The sequence below is a fragment of the Tympanuchus pallidicinctus genome, unplaced genomic scaffold (genome assembly GCF_026119805.1).
Source record: "Tympanuchus pallidicinctus isolate F22 unplaced genomic scaffold, pur_lepc_1.0 scaffold3, whole genome shotgun sequence".
Lineage (NCBI taxonomy): Eukaryota > Metazoa > Chordata > Aves > Galliformes > Phasianidae > Tympanuchus > Tympanuchus pallidicinctus.
In genome coordinates this window covers 33,504,561-33,528,729 of record NW_026294747.1, presented here as the reverse complement: position 1 = coordinate 33,528,729, position 24,169 = coordinate 33,504,561, and the positions used below count along the sequence as shown (strand labels likewise).

At 38.9% G+C, this 24,169-nt stretch overlaps 2 protein-coding genes across 14 annotated transcripts in view; one reads left to right on the top strand and one right to left on the bottom strand.

The window, feature by feature from the left end:
- Positions 1-497: 497 nt before the first annotated feature.
- AP4S1 (adaptor related protein complex 4 subunit sigma 1) lies at positions 498-16,009 on the bottom strand. Of its 10 annotated transcripts, none has more exons than XM_052694714.1 (9): positions 15,069-15,199; positions 10,878-11,029; positions 10,576-10,800; positions 9,956-10,060; positions 8,951-9,160; positions 7,460-7,546; positions 6,559-6,627; positions 4,153-4,176; positions 498-909 (listed from the first exon to the last, which is right to left on the bottom strand). In XM_052694714.1, the coding sequence occupies exons 5-9, from the start codon at positions 9,086-9,088 to the stop codon at positions 781-783; spliced, it is 447 nt and encodes a 148-aa protein (XP_052550674.1). In that variant the 5' UTR covers positions 9,089-9,160; positions 9,956-10,060; positions 10,576-10,800; positions 10,878-11,029; positions 15,069-15,199; the 3' UTR covers positions 498-780. The 10 variants fall into 10 exon arrangements, with proteins under 10 accessions (XP_052550674.1, XP_052550675.1, XP_052550671.1 ...); XM_052694715.1 differs by having other exon boundaries at positions 10,683-10,800; XM_052694711.1 differs by lacking the exons at positions 9,956-10,060; positions 15,069-15,199 and adding an exon at positions 15,868-16,009 and having other exon boundaries at positions 10,683-10,800.
- STRN3 (striatin 3) overlaps positions 15,211-24,169 on the top strand; it is a 56,039-nt gene continuing 47,080 nt past the window's right edge. For 2 of the 4 annotated variants that reach the window (XM_052694697.1, XM_052694698.1), the window contains exon 1: positions 15,212-15,721. In XM_052694697.1, coding sequence (XP_052550657.1) covers positions 15,407-15,721 — 315 coding nt within the window. In that variant the 5' untranslated portion in view covers positions 15,212-15,406. Of the gene's footprint in view, positions 15,722-24,169 lie in introns of all 4 variants that reach the window. The other 2 variants (XM_052694696.1, XM_052694699.1) reach the window with 2 other exon arrangements.

Here is a 24,169-nt window from a genome sequence, read left to right as displayed (position 1 = left end):
ATAGACTTTAATCATGATGGATGGGAATAATAGGGGAGAAAACAAAACACTTAACAGTGGTGTTCCAAAATGAAAAAGATGCTGTGTGATTTATGAAGCAAATGTGTATTATAAAATATCAAACCTTTTGATTTTACTTATTATAACATTAATAAACTATTTAAGTGTAACTTCTAGTTACAACTTCACACAGCATGCAGGAATCTTACATACATCTACACTTATGTTATTTAAATGTATTTTGTAACCAAAATCAGAGGATCTCTGTGGTCAAGACAACCAGCTTTTTTACTAAGGCTGAATCTAGTTTAAAGATGGTCATAAAAGTTACCGAACTTTTACACACAGTGTACTTACAAATGAAAATAAAAAATCATATTGTTGTTTTAAGAAGTGTCTCTGAAAGTTAGTTTGAAATTGTTTTTCCATATTTTCTGTCTTTCTAGGTCTGGCAGAATGCTACGTGATTCAGAGCAATACCTACACAAAGTCACAAGTAAGTTTCCATTGCTTTATTCTTAGTTTGTTTGAAAGAAAAAACAATTCTTGAGAAGCTTCTTTTTCTAGAAAGGCTTCTGCTGTGTCCTTAGCAAGTCTGAAAATAAAGTTTCCACTTTGTGGTTCTGTGTCTTTTTCAGGGTACAGGAGAAGCAGGAAATATTTTTCAGCTGATTTAAATATTGCACGAGTTGGTCTTGCAAAATGAGAGGATTGCTTGTTGGTATGCTTTAGAGGATTTCACCATCTTTTGTTAAATGCCTCAGTCTGTCTTGCATCTTCCTAGCTCTCCGCCACTTTGTCGAGCACAAACAGCGGCGCAAGAATTCTGCTGGGGTTTGTTTCCACAATGCAGCCATTTAGCACCATTTCATCCAGTATGATGTGCACTCTATCCAAATTGAACATGATCTAGAAACGTTACAGGTTAAGTATATTTTGAACTACATTAAAAAAAATTCAAAGAAAAATCTAAAAAAAGAAAAATTTACAAAGTAGGTATTAAAGTGTGCTAGTTAGTTGTCTATTTGTAAGGAGACAGGTCAGCCAATGCTTTTCATGGGCCAGCACTGGAGATATCTGAAGTTGGTACTAGGGTTAGGGTTACATCTTGCACTATTACAACACAGAATTAAAAGAAAAGTAAGCTTGAATGTAGACACTGGTGATTAATTTTACTGTTGGCCTGAGAACCATTTATTGCATAAATATAAAATATTATCAAGGGATAATGATTTGAATGTGAAGATGCCAATGTCCTGTATTTCTTCTAATCAAACTAATCAAACAATTTGAATTCCTAAATTCTTAAAATCTGATTCTCAAGTATAATTTTCCTTGCCATGAATTGTTGACGTTATTTAGTTTTCTTGAAAATAGCTTCTTAAGAGTAATGTGATTCAAAAAGTTAATGCATTAATCTAGTAATAAATCTTGAAGAAGGCTAAAACTAAATGGCTTGTATTTAATTTACACGCTTTCTGAAAGATATTTACAATCTAACATTCAAGTAAAGGAAGATAATCTGAAACTGAATGCATACCTTCATGTTATCTGAAATTTATCCATAACAATGGATATTTGTTTCCTTAATGTTACTTACCATTTGTCTCAAAAAGTGATCGTGCTTTAATACGTCCGTGGTTCATCAAATAGTTTCCAATTTGGCAAATTTAACCACCTAACTTAATTTTAGGTTGTATTTAAATTCCGGACCTCTTTCTGAATTTGACTGTAGGCAAAGTTGCTTCTAAATATCAGACTCAAGCCTTTCAATACTGAGGAACAGTACTGTCCTTAAAACATGAACAATTTCAGTTTCAGAGCCAAAGGTTTTTGTGGTCTTTTTTTGCTTTCCTTGGCAGAGTGAAGACTTAAATATTCTTTTTCCTATATTCCACTTTTCACGCAAATTGATCTTCTCACAAATGTTTTATTCTGATTAGTTATGGCTTCCTTATTACTGTGATGTGAGAATTTTTAGGGAGAGTTCCATTCCCGTTTTGATCAACTGTGACACTGACCTACATAGGGCAGGGAGGATCTGTTACAAAGCTAGATAACATTCCATTCAAGTTTCAACAGGCAATAAAGCTAACTCCTGCTGGCTTTTAATTTTTGCAGTCTACTAACTTCAGTGATAACAACACTACAGTTCCCCCAGAGTGGCATCACTCACCCCCTCCTCTCAACCAAACATAGGCTTCCTTCTTCAGTTGTGTTCACACCTCACTTTACCATGCTGTTCTTGGCAAACAGTCAGACTTGCACAGTGAATAATCTTGGCTTTTTTCCCCTTCCTGTAAGACTTATGACTCTTCTCTGCTGTTACATCTTGACATAAAACACTGCTTCGCCATTCAAGTCTGCCTGCCCTGCCCAGTGAGAGATGTCTCTGATTTTCAGCAACACTCATCCTCTCCACCTGTCACTTGTTTGGCAATTCACCCCAAATTTCAGGGTTTAAAGCCCTGAAGTCATAGCTCCACACCCAGCTGAAAATCACCAGAGCAAGCCAGTTTGAGCAGCTGGCAACAGGAAAAGCTATATATGGTGTGTACTGACATGTACATCACCCAGAGCTTTTCATTTATAGTCCTGCTTCCTGTAAGAATAGTAAGTACAGTTTTGGCCATTAGATTGGCAGTAGAGGTAATGGCACCTACTAAAATTGGTATTTAAATGTTCTGCTGGCTATTGGTAACTCCAAGAGCTGCCATTATGAAATACCTTAACAGTACTTTTTAGTCTCACTAGGAGTTCTTCTGTGGCACACATACCAAAAGGAGATACATGTGACATAATCCTGTGTCTCCTTCCCTGAGACAACTTAGAGGCAAATAGTGAAGTGGGGAAGAAGGGAGGGAAAAATGCACATTCAAGTCATATGGAAACATTTTGAGATATCTCAGGATATTCCAGGCAAGTAATTGAGGGTGTGTACAAGCTCAAGACAAAGCTTGAAAATTACAAAGTACAACCAACACTTTGTGATCAGGTACCACACCCAGGAGCACAAACAGAATCTGTATAGATTATAGCGCGAGTATGTATGTGCTTTGCTACTGAATATACAGTATTAAAGAACTTTGATTTCTGTCTGGATCATTCACCTTCATCTTCATTCATCTAAAGGTTAGTTGAAGCTGCTGTTTTTGTTTTTTGTTTTTTTTTTCTTCTCTTAATCTAGATTCAAGCAATACCATGTATTGTCATTTTATCTTTTCAGATGTTTGCATTAGGTAATTTCTAGCCTATCTAACAGCAGTTGATACTCCGGGATAAATTCTCTGGAAGTCTGTAAGGTGGCCGATCTTCTGTGAGCACATTCCCTAACATTACGACCCTAGAGAGAAACTTTTCCTTAATGAACAGTTTTAAGCTAATCCATGTGAGTTTCCATTTCATCCACTTATTTTACAGTTTACTAACTTGTTTCCTTAAAAATTGTCAATATAAATTCATAATTCAATTTTTTAAGTATGTGTGCCATGTTCTAAAAGTGGACAGAAGAATACACTTGACTCACATAAAGTATTCCCTGTATCAAAGCTTTTTTTCTATCCTGGAAGAAACAGCTAGCTGCAATGGAATGTAATGTTCTTTTTTGGATCTAAGCATTCTTCAAATACTTGGTTCTAGAGAATGCTCCTTCTTCCTCCCACAAGGAGAATGTAAATATGTTTCCTCTTGTATGTTACTTATGTGTTCAAGTAAGCACTGCTTCACCAGTCCAAGCAACACAAAAGTCAGCTTTTTGTAATTTTGTAAAACTTTCACACTTAGCAGCAAGTTGTTCCCCACAAAGCTGCTGCAATAACACTTCCATTTTTATCTTTTGTGATAATCACACCAGGAAAGTAGCTCCTATGCTACCTAAGCTGTGGTTTTAGAGCTACTTGAAATTCCACCCACTTATTTAATACATGAAAGAGAGGCTTATATAGTGATATTAACACATTAGGAAGAAGCATCACTGGGACAACTTGTTTATTCAACTAACAAAACTGCTTAATTAAAAACAAAACCAAAAAACAAACACACACACACACAAAAAGCACAAATGTTACCTATTTCCGTTAAAGGTAAACTCAAGTGTATCATTGACTGCTAGAATATACACCAAAAAGAGGTAAACAAATGGCTTTCTGATACCAAAAAGGATACATCTAATTCACTCTGAAAGAAAGAGAGATAAACATGAATCACGGTCTGATTTTCATCTCATAGTCACCGAATGTTACATATCCCTTCAGATGATAAAGTCTTCAAAATAGAGATTAAAAAAATTAGGCTGATTAATATTCTTCTATGGACTGCACAGTTCTGTGCTCTTTACTGCACTGCTCCTTTGCATTTGATGTATTACCTACCTCTAACAAAAGCTAAGCTTCTGAAAATTTTACTTAAGAAAAAACCAACCCATTAAAGTCACAAGTGAAAATGAGAATAGATGCAGTGCTGTCGCAGAGAATAGGCAGAAAAACAGCACCTCTGCTTATGGCATCTTCAGCCCTATAATCTTTCTTCCTCTGCAAAAACAAGATGGCAATGCAAAGTTTATAATTTTTATAAAAACATGAGTGTATGCCCATGGTGGTGGCAGCTGTGCAGCACACATTAGGACAGACAGAACTCTATGCACTGGACCTCTACCACGTACAGCTATTGCTTCAGCCCAACCAACTTCATTTAAGTGAAGTGTCTGAGCTAGCAGCCCTTGTGGTCTCTCTACACTCAGCACATGAGATGGGTATCTTCAGCAGTTGTCTCAGCAAACTTGAGACATGACTCACTTTCTAGAGATACTTGTTTGTCCCTGTAATGGGAGCATAGGATGACCAGACATCTAACTTGGGTGCTTCAGCTAAATGTTTAAATTTAGAAACAATTAGTCACAGCCTCAGATCCCACACACTTAGAGTTGAACTTCCCCAGTCTCTGATGAAATAAAAATGTTCCCACAGAATATTTTTATCTGCTACTAAGGGAATTTACTATATTTGTTGGTATGGATTCCACCATTCATAGACTAGCCCTGGAATTTTAGTTAGTTTTCACTGATAGAAGTACAACTTCTTCTGTGGTCCAAGGATGCTCTAAATCAGACTGGTCTGCAGTGAGTAACCATGCCATCCTTTGGTTAGAGATTTTTATTCATCACAAAACTCTATTTTAAGAAGTCTAATCAGTTTGAACTTAGTATTAAAAAGCAGTTGAAAACATTGGAGTGTGTATTCTAAACAGTATGCATCATTCTTCCTGAGCAGCTATAATGGATGTGAAGATGATTCAGAATTACATATCATAGCACTCACAGTTCGTTCTGTTAATATTTGTGCTTATATTTTAATTCAAGCTCTGTAAACTGCATCAGACAAAAACAAAGTGTGAAAATATTTAATACTCACAAACCTAAAAATTAATAGATGAAGTGTCATTCTAGAGAACAGATGCTATTTCCTTTTCCAGAGTTTTGTTTCTATTGTTGTCATAATTTGGTCCTCTAAAATCATGCAAATCCTAAACATTAATCCATAACTGTACAAACTCAAAATATTTTTTGCTCTGTGGTTACTGACAGAAACCCTAACTAGAATTATGGCCACCTTCTTCAGTGTTCTACCATGTTATATGCAGTTGAAAATAGAACACAAAGAATGGCATGGAAACTTTTTAAATGGTGAAGAGTTTAGGAGACTTTTTCAGTCATGCCATTGAATTCATACAGGAAGATCTGCCATGTCTACTTTGGATCTACTACATAAGCACCATAAACACTGTGTGATGCTCTCTTGTAATTACCAATGTAATACTCTCAGACTGATGGCCTACGGAGGAAATTGTATCCACCACACTTTAATAAAGCCAATCTAAAATTATGCTTAAATATTATTCAACTCAAATTTGTTTAAAATGAGATTATTACAAATTCTGTATTAAATAGTGCCAGAACTGTAATTAATAGCAGTTTAGGACTGTGTTCCTACTGAAGTCGTGATGAAGACAGTGTAAGCATTAAGTAGGGAGCTGTCGTTACTCTCACTGAACAAAATGAGAGGGATAGAGCAAATGAAATCTCAAGAGCCAGAATGTTCTTGTGCCATCATTCTACAGAGGCTATCTGGTACAACTGCTTTTGTAACGATGTAGGAACATAGTCCTAAACTGCTTTAAAAAAAAAAAAAAAAGAAAAGAAAAAAAAAAAAACACTTTTGGAATATAAAATGCCAGTGGCTATTTTGAGAGCAATGAGCTAAAGAAATCCCTGAGTATAAGCATATAAGAACATGCTTTTCTCTCAGAAACATTTCTGGTATTCCTTGTCTGATGATAAATAGACCATGCATGCTTTTACTTGTCTGAAAAATCAACTAATACTCTTAATAATTTTTTTCTCCTTTTTTTTTTTTTTTTTTTTTTTAAACAGTAGTAACATTATGCTGCTGTTTTCACAGTGATATATGAATATTAAAAAAAAAATAAATTCTTCCCCTGAAAAGACATTCTCTAGAGCATTGAAGAAGAAATATATCACAGTAGATTCAAAGTCTCACTCACCACTCTGCTGAAGTATTTGTCCAGAACCTCCACAAAATTATGAATTAGTTCATATACTGCCATCTCATTCTGAAAGTAAGTTATAAACAAATTAATGTCTTCAGGTGTAAGCTTAAAATTAATTTTCAAGAACTGTAAATCACTGTGAACACTTCAGTTCAGACTCAGTCCTCAAGGCTTATTAAGCAACAGTACGTAGTAATTTTCAGTCAGATACTTTTTTTTTTTCCTTTTGTTTTAAAAATAAAATAGCATCTTTCTAGGTAATGTATGGATTTTCTTCCTTTGTCCAAGGAAGCTGAAAACAGGGAGCAGCTGGGAATTCACTACACAGGAGACAACTGAGCTGCCTGCAATGCTGATATTTGTTAACAAACCTCACCCCACAATTTTAAATTTATAGAATCACAGAATAGATTGGAAGGTTCTTTAAGATCATCCAGTTCCAACCCCCCTGCTATAGGCAGAGAGAGACTCCTCCTACTAGATTGGGTTGCTCAAAGACCCATCCAGCCTGGCTTTGAATGCTTTCAGGGAAGGGGCATCCACAACCTCCCTCCAGTGTTTCAGCACTGGTCACGGAAAAGAATTTCTTCCTAATATCTAGTCTAAATCTACTAGTTTAATCTTCCAGTTTAAAGCCATTTCCCCTTGTCTTGTTGCTACCTGCCCTTATAAAAAGTCCCTCCCCAGCTTTCCTGGAGGCCCCCTTCAGGTACCAGAAGGCCACTATAAGGACTCCTTGGAACCTTCTCTTCTATTTACAAGAAGTACATATTTTTTGTCATGTCTAATTGAAGCTCTCTAATATATACTGCAAATTCCATACTGGAAAAAAAGCTTGAGTTCTTGTCTTTGATTACTACAAGCTTATATTTAAAGACTGCATATAATTTCTTACCTCTGTCTCATTGATTCCAACGACTACGAAAAGGGCTGCATACTGTCGGTATACCAACTTAAAGTCCTTATACTCAATGAAAGAGCACTAGGCAAAAGCAGAACTTATCAAACTTAGTAGCTGCCAGTTAAGCTTGAAACATTATTAATCTTTCCTTCATATAAAGCATATAAAAACAAATGGTTTTCCCAGTGTCCAACAGGTAATTTTGATTTAATATAAGTTTAGGGGGGTAACTTTGAAATTAAACCTTTCATCTATTGACAGAAAACTTAGTATCGCTTCTTATATGGATAAACTGGAACATGTAGAACTGAAAGAATTTGTTCAGGTTTTAATGCAAGGGCAGTCACTGTTCCCTCTAAATTTTCAATAAGAAGCACTTACAAAAGAGGCAACTGAAGATCATTTTCATATTTACGAATGGTCAATCTTCTTATAAATACTAGGTGTACTAGATAGTCAAATACAAGGGAAAAATCCACTTGCAGTTCACCGCCAGTCAGGAGCCAGTAGATGGTGCTGTTACACACAGCTTTACAAATAACCTTTTCCTAAGATTTTGCTCAGTCCTTGAAATGGCAGCATGCTGTTAATTCTTCTGGTTTACTTTCTATTTTGACATGCTCTTGCAAGCAGGGTGGAGGAGGTTAATTTCTTCAGTTGCTGTTAATTCTGTGAATCTGCAGTTTATATGGGTTTTTCGTATGATTTTTTTTCTAGAATTAAATGTGTTAAGACCACTGTTCCAAGACACACAATTAATGAAAAATAAGCTGAATTCAGAACACAAATTAAAAAAAAAAAAAGCACTCACAGTCACATTTCTCACCAAATGGATCTTGAATTTTTTTTGCTAATTTTGGTACTTTTCTTAAAGAACCAACAGCTCAATTATGTGAGCCATGAAAATCTCAAGAGCAATCTAACAGAAATTCCAAAAGCTGAGTTTTCTCACTTTCATGCACAATGTTTAAAAACTTTGAAAATAAAAGAAAAAGAAAAAAGAAAGAAATGCCTAAAAATGATTTTTTTTTGCCCAAGATGGCTGAAAAATATGTTTAAAAAAAAACTCAAAAACCCTATGTTTTAGGTAGTATGTGATTTGGAATCTTCTCTAACAAGTTTTTTGTTTAAAATTGGAGCTGTCCATGCTATACCTCCACCCTTCTTGGCAAAGAAGACTAGGGTCTATCTATAGATCACTATTAGAGAAGCAGTAACAGGAAAAAATAAATTATTCCTGGACTTCTGAATTCCTTCAAGCAAAGGAAGTCTCTTCTATGACAGTGATACAGAAAACTCCAAAATCATTATAAGCTCCACAGAAACATTTATTCAGTACAGAATAACAGCTCATCTACATGAACACTATGAAGAAACATTTTTGTTCTTCGTGGGTACAAATGAAATAATGACCTACAAAGAAAACTGCCATGTTTCTGGAATTACTTATGTGCAATAAAACAACTAGGGAATTAAAAAACTTACTTGATCCTTTGAACGAGAGAGACAGTTTTTGATTACTTCAGCTTCCAACATTGTCCGCTTATGAATTTCTATATGCTCATAATACCTGGAGAGCCTAGTTTGACCTTGTTTGTTCACCATAAGAAAAAATTTTATCATTTTTTTTTGTTGAGTTCAGCAGTCAATTTGAATGTAGGAATCTATAGGATGTAGGAATTTATAAGATTATTTCTGTGAGGAGAGAGAAGGAAAAAAAAGATAAATCAGTAAGCATAGGAGTTATAAAAAACGTTCAAGAAAGACTGGCACTGAAAGGAAAGGAAGGAAAGGAAAGGTAGGCTCTGCAATTTACAAAAACTACACATGGGGCTTAGGAGAAATTTCTAAGGAGAAATCTGTTAGTGTTAATCACTTAAAATAGCTTAATCTCTAAATAAGTATTAATCCAATCCAACATTAATACAATGTTACTGAAGCACAGACACGGAGAATAAATACGCCAAATACAAAGTACAATGAAAAAGACTATCAAAAAGAACACAGAATTTGCTTACCATACAAAAACAGGCATTTTTGTCATATTATTGAAAGCAGGCAAAAAAAGGTAAGCTGCATATATATATATATATATATATATATATATATTTTTTTTTTTAATGAGGTTTTTTACTATTTTCTTCAATGCTACAAAATGGTTACTGTAACACTTTCTGTCTGACTCTCCTTGGATCAAGGATTTATTGGCCCTTGTGTTCTTGAAGCATACACATTGGCAAAACAGCAGCTACTGCAAAAGTTATTTCTTCATTCCAGTTTTAAAGACTTGCTTCTTGCCTGGTGCTTAGAAGTTATAATGCAAATACCCTTTCCTAACATCTCAGAAATCCTGAGAACAGAGAAGAGTACAATGCAGCTGTGTAAAAACCATGTATCTTGGAGAAAAGGGAAAAAATAGAAAATCTAAATTTTATATGGTAGAGATGGGAAAAGTCCCAACATATTGTGCTGACATCAATTATTGCTTACTTCTGATTAATACTATCCACCTAGTTATTTTCTGAAAGAAAAGCCATCTCTGTTAACATCGTTGCTATTTGAAGAAAATGATCACTTCATGCTGTGGTTTACTCCCTAAACAAAAAAGTTTAGATTTCTATATTAAATGCATCTACACGATAATGAGAATTTGTTTCTTAATGAAGTGAACAGTGATAACTTTATGTTATCTACAGTTTCAGAAGCATTGTCAGTAAGGAAAATGAAACCAGAGGAAACACTAAGATTGTAACTGTAAGAGCTAATTAAATAAATAAAACTTATTCTCAAATATGTATCACTTTTACCAAAAGTGATTAGAAGATGTTGTACAGGCATTTCTTATCCTTGGTTAGAAATTTTTTAAAATGGCATATGTTGAGAAAAAAGTCATACACCAAACCCACAAAAGTCAGTCAACAATAAAAGGAAAAAATCCTGCCACTGATACACAGGTTCATACAGACCTACTTCAGAAAAGCAGCCTGGGAGAAGCAATATTGCCTTAAAGAAATCTTCACCAAAAATATTTTGAAAAAAATTCTTTGACTGGATTTTTTCTATCAGACATACTGCCCTTGGAGAAAAAAATGGCTTTAATTGTGACTTACAGTTAGAGAAGATAACTTTAATCCTCTTCTTCCCTTTACTGTCCTCTACACACAGCTATTTACACAGGTAATATATTTGAAATGGAAGAGTAGATAAGAGAAAATACCAGAGGATGCATCAGCTATCAAGGAGAGCTCTTCCTTTGCACTACCATACATCTGCAAGAAAGCTTTTATCCCTCTTACTCTGAAAATTCCTTTTTTATCTGCTCTTGTGTAGGACACCTGCAGGGAACAAGAGTCCAGAATCAATACAGATGACAATAGAGTCTGCTTGCAACCCTGGCGGTCTGTTTTCTCACCTCCTAGACAGAGTGAAGACTCTTTATGTCAAGAAGAGAAGTGCCCTCTTGTTGGTTCCCTCAGACGGATGAGTCAGGGATGTCAGTAAGCGCTGCTGAAGTGCACACTGCTTGTCCAGGCTTTGCACTCTTCAGGGAGTGGAAACGATTCTCTGAGAAAGAACAAATGAGGCAACTGAGACACAAAAGGCCCAGATGGAAGTGTGTTAAGGAATCTTCACTGTCAGGTGGCATTTCAGGCTGACATTTACGATGAAATGAGAAGGCAACTCCTATATAATCTTCTCTGCATTTCGTGTATGGCTCTATTTTTTCCTATTTTGTATTGCTGCCTTAATTTACAGAGGAGCAGTAAGAAGAGATGCCTTAATACTCAAAGGAATAAAAAAAAGAAAAGTATGCCAGTGAGATGAATCAGCCCTGTCCTTGAAGAGAGCTGGTGTATTCTAAGTTACCACTAAGGAATATCTAACAGAAAAAAAACAACCTTATGAATTGATGTACATGTATCCTATTGCAGGATTGCCCCTAATCCTAATTATTCTTTTGTTAACCTAATCTTCCTACGTGTTTAATCCCTTTCTGGTATTATGACTAATGTATCTGCTTATTCTTTCATAAGGCCTGTACTATTTTACCTGCAAAAAATACTTCAGACTCAAATTATTATTTTTTTAAATCCTTACAAATGCTCTTACCCAGATTCGTTATAGAAATATGAATGAATTATGCTGTAACAGAGACAGAGCCACGGTAGTAGTCAAATGTGTCACCTGTCATAAAAGACAGACATCATTCACAGTATTAGAGTAGGTGATTAACATCTGCAGAGGAGAGACCTGCAGTATCACCTGTTATTTCTCTAAGTATTTTATTGCCAGCCTCAAGCACAGCTTCTAACATTTTTTTCTCACACAAACGGCAGTAAAAGCACACAGTCTTCTGCAGAAATCCTGGAATACATTTCCTATCTGATTTACATGTCAAATTACATATATATATATTGTGTAACAGTATGCACAGTTGTGCATGTTGATGAGTGGAGAATGTTCCATTGTTCCATCAAGTTCCATGTATTTCAGGAACTAGATTTTATGTCCAACAAGCACTACTTACAAAGACAGTTCTGTTTCTTCCAATGCAACTCCTACATGCTTTTCTGTGCATTCTCATGTGCGTGCCTGCATGTGTGAGTGCATATATGCTCAAATCCAATATGAATTACTATGCCTTTCTGCTTACAGAATTGAGTGCTTCAAGAGAATTGGTGACAAGATGTGAGCCATTATTTTGCTCATTTTAGTTATGAAAAGATGTTGCTATCTGAAGGCTGTTTGTCAGGAATGAATAGGCAGCCTCATTCCAGGTCAGTGGACAACTATCTGCATCACAAATGGGCTCAAGAATAGAAGACTGGAGGGGACTACCCAGATCCCCGATGGCCTGTCAAGCCCAGCTCTCCCTGTCAGGGTTAGCCGTGCATTTGAAATTGTGTCCAGAATAGCCTACAGTATCTGCTTCTGTATCTACGAGTACCTGTGATGCACTGTAACATCATGGAGACTCTGAGAAACAAACAAAATCCAAACCCACAAAAATACCATACAGAGAAGACATAAAACATCTTGAAATTGTGGTCTTTCCTTCCAAAGTACCGAAGTGTGAGCCACAGAGTGGCTTGTCTATTTCTTCCACAAGAGGTTTCTTCTGTATGGCTAATTTGGCATACACATAAACCACGCTCAGCGTAACTCCTGTGATACACATGCATTGTTATACACTGTATTAGATCTCACCCTCATTAAAGTATCTCTTGCAGATAAATATCTGTGAGAAAAAACTGGAATCATGATCGGTGCTTGTGACTTACTGCAGCAGACTGATGCAGTATGTAGTTGTTGATGACCTACACCATAACTTTAACTCATTCTACACCAATAGATAAGCTGAAGATTTAACAACCCCCAGCTCACAAAGTGAGATGATGCTGGATTTTTCTGCCACTAAGCAGGCTCATTTTTCTCACGTGTTTGTATACATAACTCCAGCTTTGTACTCAAACTCAAATCCACCCAGTTTGCTTCAAAACACCATAATGGAAGCTGTGAAAGATGTGCTTCCAGGATGCCAGCTCACTAAGCAGTGTAACCTTGTGAGGCACCGTAGTGCAGACTGTCCCTGTTGATGAGTCACACCCCTCTACCTGTCTTTTCAGATACTTGCTGAGACCTCTTAGAGAGGCCAAGCCTGCAATACCTGTTCTGTGGATAAAAGGAGGTCTTACATCTCTGGTGTGGCCAGACCAGCAGATCTCATATGCAGTAATAGAAAACACATTTTAAACAATTTTAATTACATCTCCAGTAGCTTATTTTGACCAAGATTTCACCAATATCTGTACATACATACTCTGACACATAGATTATAAAAAAGAAACAGAACCCCAGTTTGAGACCTCAGGCAACAGAGTTCTCATTCAGATTAGATTTCCATCAAATTATAACCTCTCTAGTCAACATTCACAGATGTAGAAGTTATTGTGCTACATCGAAGTTCTCCAACACTTTAGAACTCTGACTTAAAGCATATTTAAGAGATCAAATCTAGCAAGCAAGAAACACGTGGTTATATTTTTATATATTTGTTTTGACAAGAATTAAACAGAACTGCAAGTCAATAATTCACTGCACTAACTCTGTTAATGAGTTGATTTTCTGGACACAGGTTTTAATTGCGTTTTGCCTGTACTAAATGTAGAACAAAATAGGTTAATCTGGAATTAAAAATAGCCAAGTGATAGAAGTGCAAGCAGGGGGGACAGCAGGTGGGCAAACATTTCTGAGGTACACATTGGTCTGCTCAACTTCCCAGCTACAAATTCATTGTGAAAAGCCATGCAGCAAATGAAGACAGTTCATACAATTGATATCTATGTTCTAATTTTGTTCTGACGGGGGACAAGGTTTTAACAAAAGTCATATCAATAAGAGTAACCATTTTTGTATTCTGGGTCTTAGTGTTCAAATTATTATCCACCTAGAAATGAAACAACTTTGTCAACGTGGCTTTGAAATAAATCACCATATTTAACTTCAAGATCAGGAATTTTAAGAAAAGCAACCTCACTGGTCTAGGGAAGCCAAGGAGGAAGGAAGCTGTAAAAAAGTTTTCCTTTGCAATGTGGTTGTCAGAATGCTTTCTGAATATAGTACTGAAGCTAAACTGCAGCAACTCCAAGGTATTCAGCAATGAGGAACATCTCAAGGGCTGGAATAAAACAAAGGGCTAAGCTGGCTGTGAGGTATGGTGCAGTTTTTGGTAATGATTTGATACTGTCAGGGGACAATGAAAAGATCTGCTGAGGTGGAAGAGTTGGATTTAGACAGGCTGATCAGTGTGGAAAAGGGAGGACTGAGGAAATGATGGTAGGAAATGACTTAATGGAGAAAAGTCGGATAGGAACTGGTAAAACAACTGAAACAGCAACGTGCACCTGAGGAGAGGTCAGCAGAGAGGAAACGCCAGCACTGGGACAAGCGGGATTTATTTTCCAGCACTTGAGACAATTACAGCACTGTCAAGAATGAGCCCGTTAAGGACACTGTCCATGTCCCTGCCCATATATACAGCACACACGTATTTATAGGGAAGCAAAACCAAATCCCCCTGTTACGCGAGAAGAGGCGGCCTACAGATCCAACAGGATGTGGTGGTCACTCGGAAGCGCTGCACTTCGGAGCTGTGCAGTGCAGCAGAGGAGGTGGCACTACATACATGCGCTGCCACCAGCCCGTGTTCAGCTGCCGTCGAACACCGAGCCCGCAGCTGCTAACGACGCGCCTGTCATTCGCGAAAGCACCCTCGTGCGGTTACTGCTCAGCTGGCTCTTCCCATCACGGAGGAAAAACATTACACAAACCCCTCAAACACTACACCACGAAGACGACCTTCGTTACAGTACAGTTAAGATGGGGCACCACCAGAATACGCTTAGCCAACCTATTCTAGAAACACCTACTTGTGAAGCAAACCGAACGCCTCCGGGAGCCCTGAGCACTGCCCCGCGAGGCGCAACCGGAGAGGCTTCACAAACCCCCCCAGCAAGCGCCCGCCGCCTCGCCTCGCCACGCGCCCGCACCGACGGCGACGGCGGGAAGGACGCGCTCCCCCGCCCCCGGGTACGGCGCTCACCTCCCACAGGCGCACGCGCGCTCCGTCGCCTCGACGGGCCGGGAGGAAGAAGCGGAGAGGAGAGGGGAGCGACTTCCCGGCAGGCCTCGCGCGCCGCGCCGCTCCCCCTTCCCCTCCCCGCCCGGCGCGGGTGGGTGGGCCGACGGCCGGGAGGCTGTAATGGCGGCTGGCGGCGGCTCGGCGCTGTTCTGACACCCGGATACCGCTCGGCGCGGCCCCCCGTCTCCCCGTACTCGGCCCGCCTCCTCCCACCCGTCCTAGCCGGCGCCACTCGCCCCCTCCCCGGCCCCTGTTCCAGGCTCCCGCCGCGGGACGAGAAGGAGGGCTCCCCGCAGACAATGGACGAGCACCCTGGAGCCGGAGGAGGTGGCGGGATGGCGGCCGCGCCGAGGCCGCAGCAGCCCCCGCCGCAGAGCGGAGGCAACGTGAACCTGCAGCCGGGCGGGGGCTGCGCGGGGGCCGGAGCCGGCGGCGGAGGGCAGCAGCAGCCGCAGGGCCCCGCGGCCCCGGGCGGGCAGGAGGCGGCGGGCCCTGCCGAGCTGTCCCGGCCGCAGCACTACACCATCCCGGGGATCCTGCACTACATCCAGCACGAGTGGGCTCGCTTCGAGATGGAGCGGGCGCACTGGGAAGTGGAACGGGCCGAGCTGCAGGTACGGGCCGGGGCGGGCTCCGCGCGGGGCAGGAATCGGCTCGGGGCGCTCAGGGCCGCGCGCGGGCGGCGGGAGCGGGGCTGCCCGGGAGAGCGGGGCCGGCAGCTCTCTGAGGCCGGACCGGTCGCCGGGGACGGGGGCGGTACCTGAGCGAGGTCCGGCGAGCGAAGCGACGTCGTCGGGCGACGGGGCTGGCAGAGGCGCAGCCCCTCACGGCCTGAGCTGGGCTCCCTTCCCTGGGGCAGCCATTTTGGTTTTTAGCATGGCGCCCGCCTGGGCTGCTGGCTCCGGAGCCAACCCAGCTCCGCGGGCCTCGGGGGCCGCGTTTGCGTCGCGGGCGCCGCGGAACGCCGGAGGAGGGCGGGCGGCCGCTGACCGCGCTGTCCGGTTGCGCGAGGTAGGGCCTGGAGCGCCCTGATGGCTGCCGTGCCCTCCCCGAGCACGATGACTCGGGGAGCCGGGCCCTGCTCAGCCCTGGGTGCTGCTTTGGGAAAGCCGCGGCCCGCGGGCATGGAAGGCTGCTGCTTCCTCGGAGCTGAGCGAGCGGCCCCTTCGGGGTATCGGGGAGTTGGCAGTGCCGGCCGAGGTGGGAGAAAGCTAAGCGGGGTCGGGAAAACCTTCAAGCGACAGACTTGACCGGGTGTTCACGTTGGACACGGGTCCAACACATGCTCTCTTTCCTTCTTCGTTTCTTGGGAGACCTCGCGTGGGAGAAGCAACTGCTGAAGAATAGTGAGGAGCTGATGGGTCTGCAGTGTACTTGTCCTGCAAGTGCAAACTTTGTGTCGAGAGCAAAAATTGAACAACTCTAGAGGGCAGGGAGCAAGTGTTTGAGTTCCAGTATAGATCTCTCACCATAAATGCTTGCTTTTCATAATGGAAAAGATCTATCATAATTATGTGTGCATGTAAAATAAAACCATGCATCACAAACTTATCTGAAAGATCTGAATGAAATCTGCTTAATCTGAGGCATTTGTGTATGAGTAGCGTGTACTTTTTTATCCTGTGAAAACAGTTTAATTATTCAAAAAGAGTATTTCTTGTTATGATTTAAGCATTGGGTGAATGCTTGCGGTCTTGAAGCAGCATTCCATCGAATTGCACTGTAACTACAGGTTGTGATAAGATGCTTTAGCAGCAGCCAGTGTTTGTGATATATATATATATACACACACCTTTAGACTGAAGAAGAGAGATCTCTACCTAAGCCTGGACGATTCAGGATTTCTCAACTCTTATACTAAACTTGTAAAGAAGTGTCTAATTTGCCGGGTTCTTGTTGTTGTTGTTACCGCTGTAATTAAGATAGAATAAAAGAAAACAAAGCAAAAGAAAATATCACACTCTTTCCTCCAAAAAAGAAAACAAAGATTTTGCTATTTATTTCGCTTACTGTGTGTTTTACTATTTTAAACCGTACAGAACAGCTGTTCCTAAGATCGGTGTGGTGAATATGGATAGGCATTTTCAGTAGAAAGCAATGGACTGGTTCTCATATTTTCTGTAGTGTCAAAGTAGTGTAGTACTGTATTCATAGGGTAAATAGATCACTTAGTGGTGTTCATTAGCAAGTAAGGCCATCTTGAAGTACTTGTTTTATGTATAGGCTTGTGACTTCACAGTGAAGTACCTCATTCTATAAATGTGAAGCTCAGTTCTGAGATGTTGAAAACTCTGTCTGGAAATTACTGGTTTGAACTCATGTGCCCTCTAGATACTGTGATGTGTTTCTGCCAAGTCTGCTGGCTTTTTTTTTTTTTTTTTTTTTTGTAACTGTCATTTGTCATCCACAGCCACAGTGTTTCATTTGCTTATTTCTTAATCTGCCATCCTAGTTCTGACCCTGGCTTTGTATGTGTTGCTTCACTCTGTGTGTGTGTGTATGTAGCTCATGGGAAGCAGGAGGCATGCTCACTGCCAAGTGTGTATGCATGAGGAGAATTTTTTTTTTTTTTGCTAACTTCAGAAGCCCAGGATAGAAATGCAGTTAGGAGTGAGGCAGGGAGAGTGTGTTCTCTTTGCACATTAGATATCAACCTTTATAGTGATTAAGTTCAATACAAAACTGTGTTGAGAATATTTTTGGAAGACGTGTATGATAACCAGTCCTATGGTTTTGTTTGTACGTGTGTGTGTATGTTTATAGCATATAATTACTTATTGGTCTTGCAACTCAAGTAATAAAGTCACAGTTTATTCTGTGACTAATAAAATCCTGACATCTTGAACCCCAAACAACTGTTTTGCCCTTTGAAGCCACTGTGATTGTTGTTCGTCTGTGAATGCAGCTTCCTGAGTTGAATAGGAAAAAAATTTGGTAGCATGACAGTAGCAATTAATATGGAAGCAAGAAGCATGAGAATTAAATTTCTTAGGTGCAGCTGTCACTCGTGCAGGTAGTTTCTTCCTTCTTTAGTAATTAAAGGTTCCTTCCTAAGTTAACTTGTTAACTTCACAAGTGATACTTTATGAAAAATATGTGGAAAACCAAATGACTTAGCAAAATTTTGTCATTTTATTTTCCTGTTCTGAACTGAAGATTTTTCCAATGAATGAGATTTTTCTCCAGAGTATGAAACTTAGGGGAACTATTGAGTGATTTTCCCACCTCTGTTTGTTTTCCCCTGCATGGTTTAGGTGAAAAGTAAGAGCCCTCTTTACAAATGGGGGCAAGGCAAATGGGCATACGGTCTCCCATAAGCTTTTGTTTGTTTTTCGTTCTTGGATCTTGTAGTGAACTTTTTGATCCCTTATAGTACTTGTGTATGGGACTTATCTTTAGAATTAATTTCAATTGCAAGTTGCTTCATCATCTTGAGGTTTATGCCACAGCTATAATAACTGAGCTTTGGTCCTTTGGATCTGAAGAAGTTCTGTACCAGCATACTAGTCCATGTGTGTGTCAGACTCTGAACCTCACATGTTATTAGTTTTTCACTGTTTTCTTAAATTGTTTAGGTATGTGGCTATTCTGCCTTTGTCAGTGATGAACACTAATTATTTCCAAATCTGTGTGCCAGTCAGCATCAAGTATAGAAAAGTCAAATACTTAGATTTTAGTATTTAAACTGTAGTGTACTTTTCCCTTCACTTACAATACTGACTGCCACAGTAACTTTATTAGTATTTCCTCACTGTTGCATAGGAAGGAAATATCTGGCCTCGCTTGGTATTTTGAGCTCTTGAATAGGCTGAATCTGTTCTGCAAACTAAAAAGAGGATGATTCTCAGTATAACAATATTGTGCAATCACAGCTGAAATTTCAATCTGTGAGTGTAATGACCTTCATGTTGGGTTGTTGTTATACTGAGATACATGCAGTTCATATTGTCTAATACGTTTGTCTAACATGCTTAGAGGAGTTAAAGCAAACCGTTGTGGTTGGGTGTTACCTCCTAAAGGAAACAAGTTTTGTATTGAATATGTAGGTGGCTTCATAGTTGCATTAAAAAAAAATAATCAAAAATTGTAGGGAAAGTACTTTGGAGTTGCAGTACAGAAACTTATGGGAAGTAACAATATTGTGCCAAGGAGGAGTTTCATAGGATCATCCTGCAACTTTTCAGGTACTCAGGAAAACCAGGCAATTTCCCTTTCTTTATAAGCTTGAAGGCTGAGACACTTAAATGGCATCCAGATCTTAGTTGTTAATTAGGTTAATTGGGCACTTTCTTCAAACTTCTGAACTAGAAGGTGGTAGTATCTGTGCTTTAAAATCATGCTAAGATACATTGAGGGAAACTTAGCAGTTGCTACTTCCAGTTGGTTTTTAACAGTGAGAATAAGAAACATTAATTCTCAGAATGTGTCCAATTTCAGTATGCTCAACATGCGTCCTTCTATTGTTCTAACTCGAGTGCTAAAAATTGATATGTTTGTTAGTGCATTTTCCGTAATATAAAGTGACAGCATCAGTGACATCTGGTTCCTAGTTCATCTAATTTTACAAGTGCTTTTTTTTTTTTTCCCAACTATTTATTGATATTACAGGAGCATTCTATTATTTAATGTTTTGTATTTTTAGCATATATTTAATGAAAAGGTTATCCTTGAATGTGGCTTTTTTTTTTTTTTTTTCTGGGGGGTAGAATTCAGATGATTAAAGGAATTTTATGATTAGGCCCTTTAGATATGATTGTAGACACGTAAGCATACGTAAATGTGTAAATATGGTGAACTAGATGAGAAAGTTTTCAGAGTATGTGCTGTGTTTGCATCTTTCAAAGCATTTACAAATCATAGCAGTGAGCAATTGCTGAAACACTAGTCTGCATTGAACCTGGTTTTGCTTTTGTTACTTACTTGAGCAATAGAATGGAAATGTTAGGAGTATTTTGTTCTTGAAGGGGTGGTTATTCAGATAGCATAGACATCACCTGCTTTTTGCAAGCGTGTTTCCTTAATGGTAAATTGGAAGTGAAATAAGGGATGAGGGTTGCAGAATGGTCATTATTTTCACGTTATGAAGAAAGAATCACTGCGCCTCAGCTGACATCAAGGAAGTGTGGTACAAAATCCAAAGTATTAAAAAAAAAGACAGCTTTTTTGGTAGCCCTTTATGTAGAGTGAGATTGTAGCTGCTGAAGTGTTCTTTGGTCAAAAAGTGTTTAGATGAGGTCGTGGAAGAGAAGTCCCAGGGTGCTGGTACTCAGAGGTGCTGCTGCTTTTACTGGAGATTGTGAATATTTTCTGATGCTTATTCTTCTGTTTTTCTTCTATTCCCATGGAGCTGCCTGTTTGACTGGGATTAAAAGTGGTATCCTGGGCTGTTGGTATGACCAGAGAGAGCTATTCTTTATTCTTTTGACCTCTAAAATCTCTCTTGATATGCTTTGTTTTTATTGTTTTTAAAATACACCTGCAATGCAGTTTTGTTTTTTTTTTTTTTTCTTAAATAACAATCTGGTTGGAGGTTTGAGAGCATTAAATGTGATTGAACACACAAAGGTTGCAGATGATACGAAACACAGATGGTACTGTAGCAAAATGCAGAGTGTATTTCAATTGCATGTGTGTTTATCAGTTGCATCCCAACGGATTTCTGTTGGAAAAGACATGTAACTGACAAACTATTTTATGGCATCTTACAGATAATCACAGAATGTAATTTGAAGTAAAACTTACCTAGTAAAACACTCCTTAAAAATATTTCAACAACACTGGTGGAAAGTGCAATGAAGTAAGTTGCAGAAAGTCAATCCACGTTCTTACTTGGGAGTACTTGTAAATGCTGTGAGGTATGCAAGTAACACGTGCTTTGGAAATGTCTGGCTTCTATTTGTGCCAGTCATTAAGGCATTTGCTGAAGCATGAGTGCTGAAGTACCTCTTTATGTAAATACAGGCTGTTTACTCTTACACTTTACTGTACAAATACTTAAACTTTGTTTTGTAATGCATTTTTTTCACTGTAGTGTACATAAGTTCAAAAACTAGAAACTTTCATTCATTAATCATTTCTCTAAGCTGATAGTGAGAACAGCCATGTATGTTGTGGAGTTCCAGTCCCTTTTGCTATTTAGTCCCTTTTTCCTTGACTTGAGAATTCTGTATATTTTGAGTAGAGAGAAGTGTGGCTTTCCAGAAGCTGTTCAGTCAGAGTTAGAGGCAGATAGCCCCTGAGAGAGCTTCAGGTGCCTCTGTGTGAAGCTGAAAGCTTGCTTTTCTGTGTCTGGGGTACATCCTGCCTTCTTCATAGGCTCCTTGGCAAGACTTCGAAAGGAAAACCTTTCAGAGCTGCTTCCTTTTGTGTATGAGTTAGCTATACAGAGATGGTATGATTTTTAATTAAAAGGTAACTATTCTATAGCATGAGGAAGATATTTAGACAAGCTTGAAATGAGGAGATCTCTTGAAATAGTTCAATATAAGAATTAAGGTTTTGTCCTGCCAATATGGATATATTATTAATATTCCATTTTGTTCATTAAGAAATTGGAATATCATTTGTAGCTCTAAAGTACTTTTGGGTTTTTTTAAGCTTAAATGTTAAAGTTTTTACTCTTCTGTTTGTCTAATCCTTCCCATAATATTTTTAAAGGAATTTATCTGTATCTTTAACTTTCTGTATAATTCTTATTGCAAGATTCACCTCCTACAGGCAGGTGAACATAACGAAAGAATTAGGATGCTAAGCTATCTATGCAACCATGCAGAGGTAGAATAAGAAATACCTGGATGGCTGTGGGGTCTTGATGAAGGTGTCAAGCTGCATAGCAGTTGACTAGTTTTTTTTCCTGGAATACCAAGTAATTCTGTCAGCACTGGGTATTAAAATTATCTTATTATGTGATCATTACTCTTTTATAACTATTGGGAATAAAATCACACTTAAGCAGTGGAGCACGTAACTGTTGTTTCATTAAGTTACTCTGATGAATTTTTCTTTTACACGCAACCTTGTTTTAGACAAGGCACAGAAGACTTCTTGGGGGAGAATTACTTAAAATTTCACTGCCATTGCATATTTAATGACCATGTAAGAAATCTTAGTTTGAGGTTTGTTTGTTTTGTTTTTTTTTGTGAAGTACCTGGTACCTAGTCATTTCTTACATGCTGAAAGTATGTTTTGAGATAGGGTTATGTTTCTTCATCATTTTGTCAGTTAAGAAGGTAGTGGAAGTAATAACAATGTCTTTTTGTCTTTTCTGATTGATGAGAAGGGATTTAACAAATCTTCAGGACATGTGTACAACTTTGTTTGCATATCTGTTGGATTCCAGCACTCCAGCTGTTCTTGGATTATTCTAAACAGTGGCTCAATGGCACTTGCTGTTTGTTGATACCTTCTGCTTCATCTGTGCAACTCCAGCATGTATTAGCAGCCACTTGCGAAGTTGGCTCTTCTTTGGGACCATTCCTGAATCTCCACCGTGAGTTCAGGCAGTCTGTAGGGCCTATTTTTGTTTACCATTATAATATTTTATGAAATAGCTGAATAGCATTAATCTGTTGTTAGAAATTGAGGATAAAATATATATTTCTGGGTTAAATTCTACTTAATGTTACTGAGGGATACGTGTATTCCTGTCTTTTGGGCTTGAAGGGCTTGTGCATGTTTATGTCCGTGTTTGTGCTCTATGCATTCTGAAATACTGTGGTTCTTCGGTGCTAACTCAAATTTGATTCTGAAGTAGAGAATGAACGTAAGGAATTTCAGACACATGAAGTGCTTCCTGATTATCTCCCTTTTTTAAAATCTGTCACTTGCAGTAAAGTTTCTTTCATTCTCCTAAGTTGGTTGTATTTTCCCGAGCTGGTAGAAAATACTCAGTTTCAGTAATCAACTCAAAGCTGTGATTTTTTTATCTGTAAAACAATCTCAAAATTAAATCTTCCCAGAGTAATACTACGATCTTTTGCTTGATGCTAGGATTGCCACCACACAGCTTTTGCTTATATTTCATATAATGCACTATGAGAAAGTAAAGAATAAGCCCTAGTAAGTTAGACTAGACTCTTTTGAACTGTTGACACTTCAAGAGTAGCTAAACTGAAAAAGCTTACTTCCAAGATAAGAGTGATTTATTTGTTTGGGTTTTTGGTATATGCGTGTTTTGTTCTGTGATCTCAAATAAATGAAATTGTAGTGACCAAACTCATGAGTCATACTCAACATTTGGAAGCATTCAAGGAGAAAATGTAAACACATCTGCAAGTTTTACAAGTCTGGTTCTGTTTCATAGTTTTAGCGAGCTTTATACAGTTGAGTTGGCAGAAGGCAGGGCTACTGGCTGCTCCCTCTCTGATAAGTGGTGTAAATTAGTGAGCATTGGCACTGTTCTGTGCCATGAGGCAGGATTAACATTTATGAGCTGCAAAATACCTGTTCCTCCTCAACTTTCTATGGTACCTCTCATAAAATGTGTCATACTACATATATATTGTATAGAAGCATTTTAACTTTGTATTTCATAACTTTTTCCCCATTAACTTGACAGCAATAGATTTAAATGTAATCAACGTTGCTATTGATTTTACGATGCAAAGCTCTTCAGTCTCGGTGGTATTGTATCCTTTTGTGTATGTGTAGATGGCTTCTCATATTCTGACACCTGAAATTGTGGAGTTTTTTTTTTGTTTTCAGTCTTCCCAGGGAATGTGTTACTGAACACATTCATGAGCAGTGGCATGAGTGCTAATGACTAGAACAAGTTAGTTTAGCTCATTGTGTTGGATCTGTTGTAGATGTTAATTTCCCATTCCGTATTTCTAAATGTAAAAAGTGGATATTCCTGGTTTTGGAAAAGGAGGTGTGCGTCCTTTAGGATGCTTGCCACTGTGGCATTTTCTCTCCCTTTTCCTGTCTCTGGTGATGGTAAATACCTGCTACACTACCAGGTGTGCAGCTTTGTTTTGATCTGTGTGCTGTTTTACTACAACTAAGAGTTAGAGAGAGCATAATCGTAGTTTTATTTAGTGTTAGGTGTCTAATGAACCTCTAAA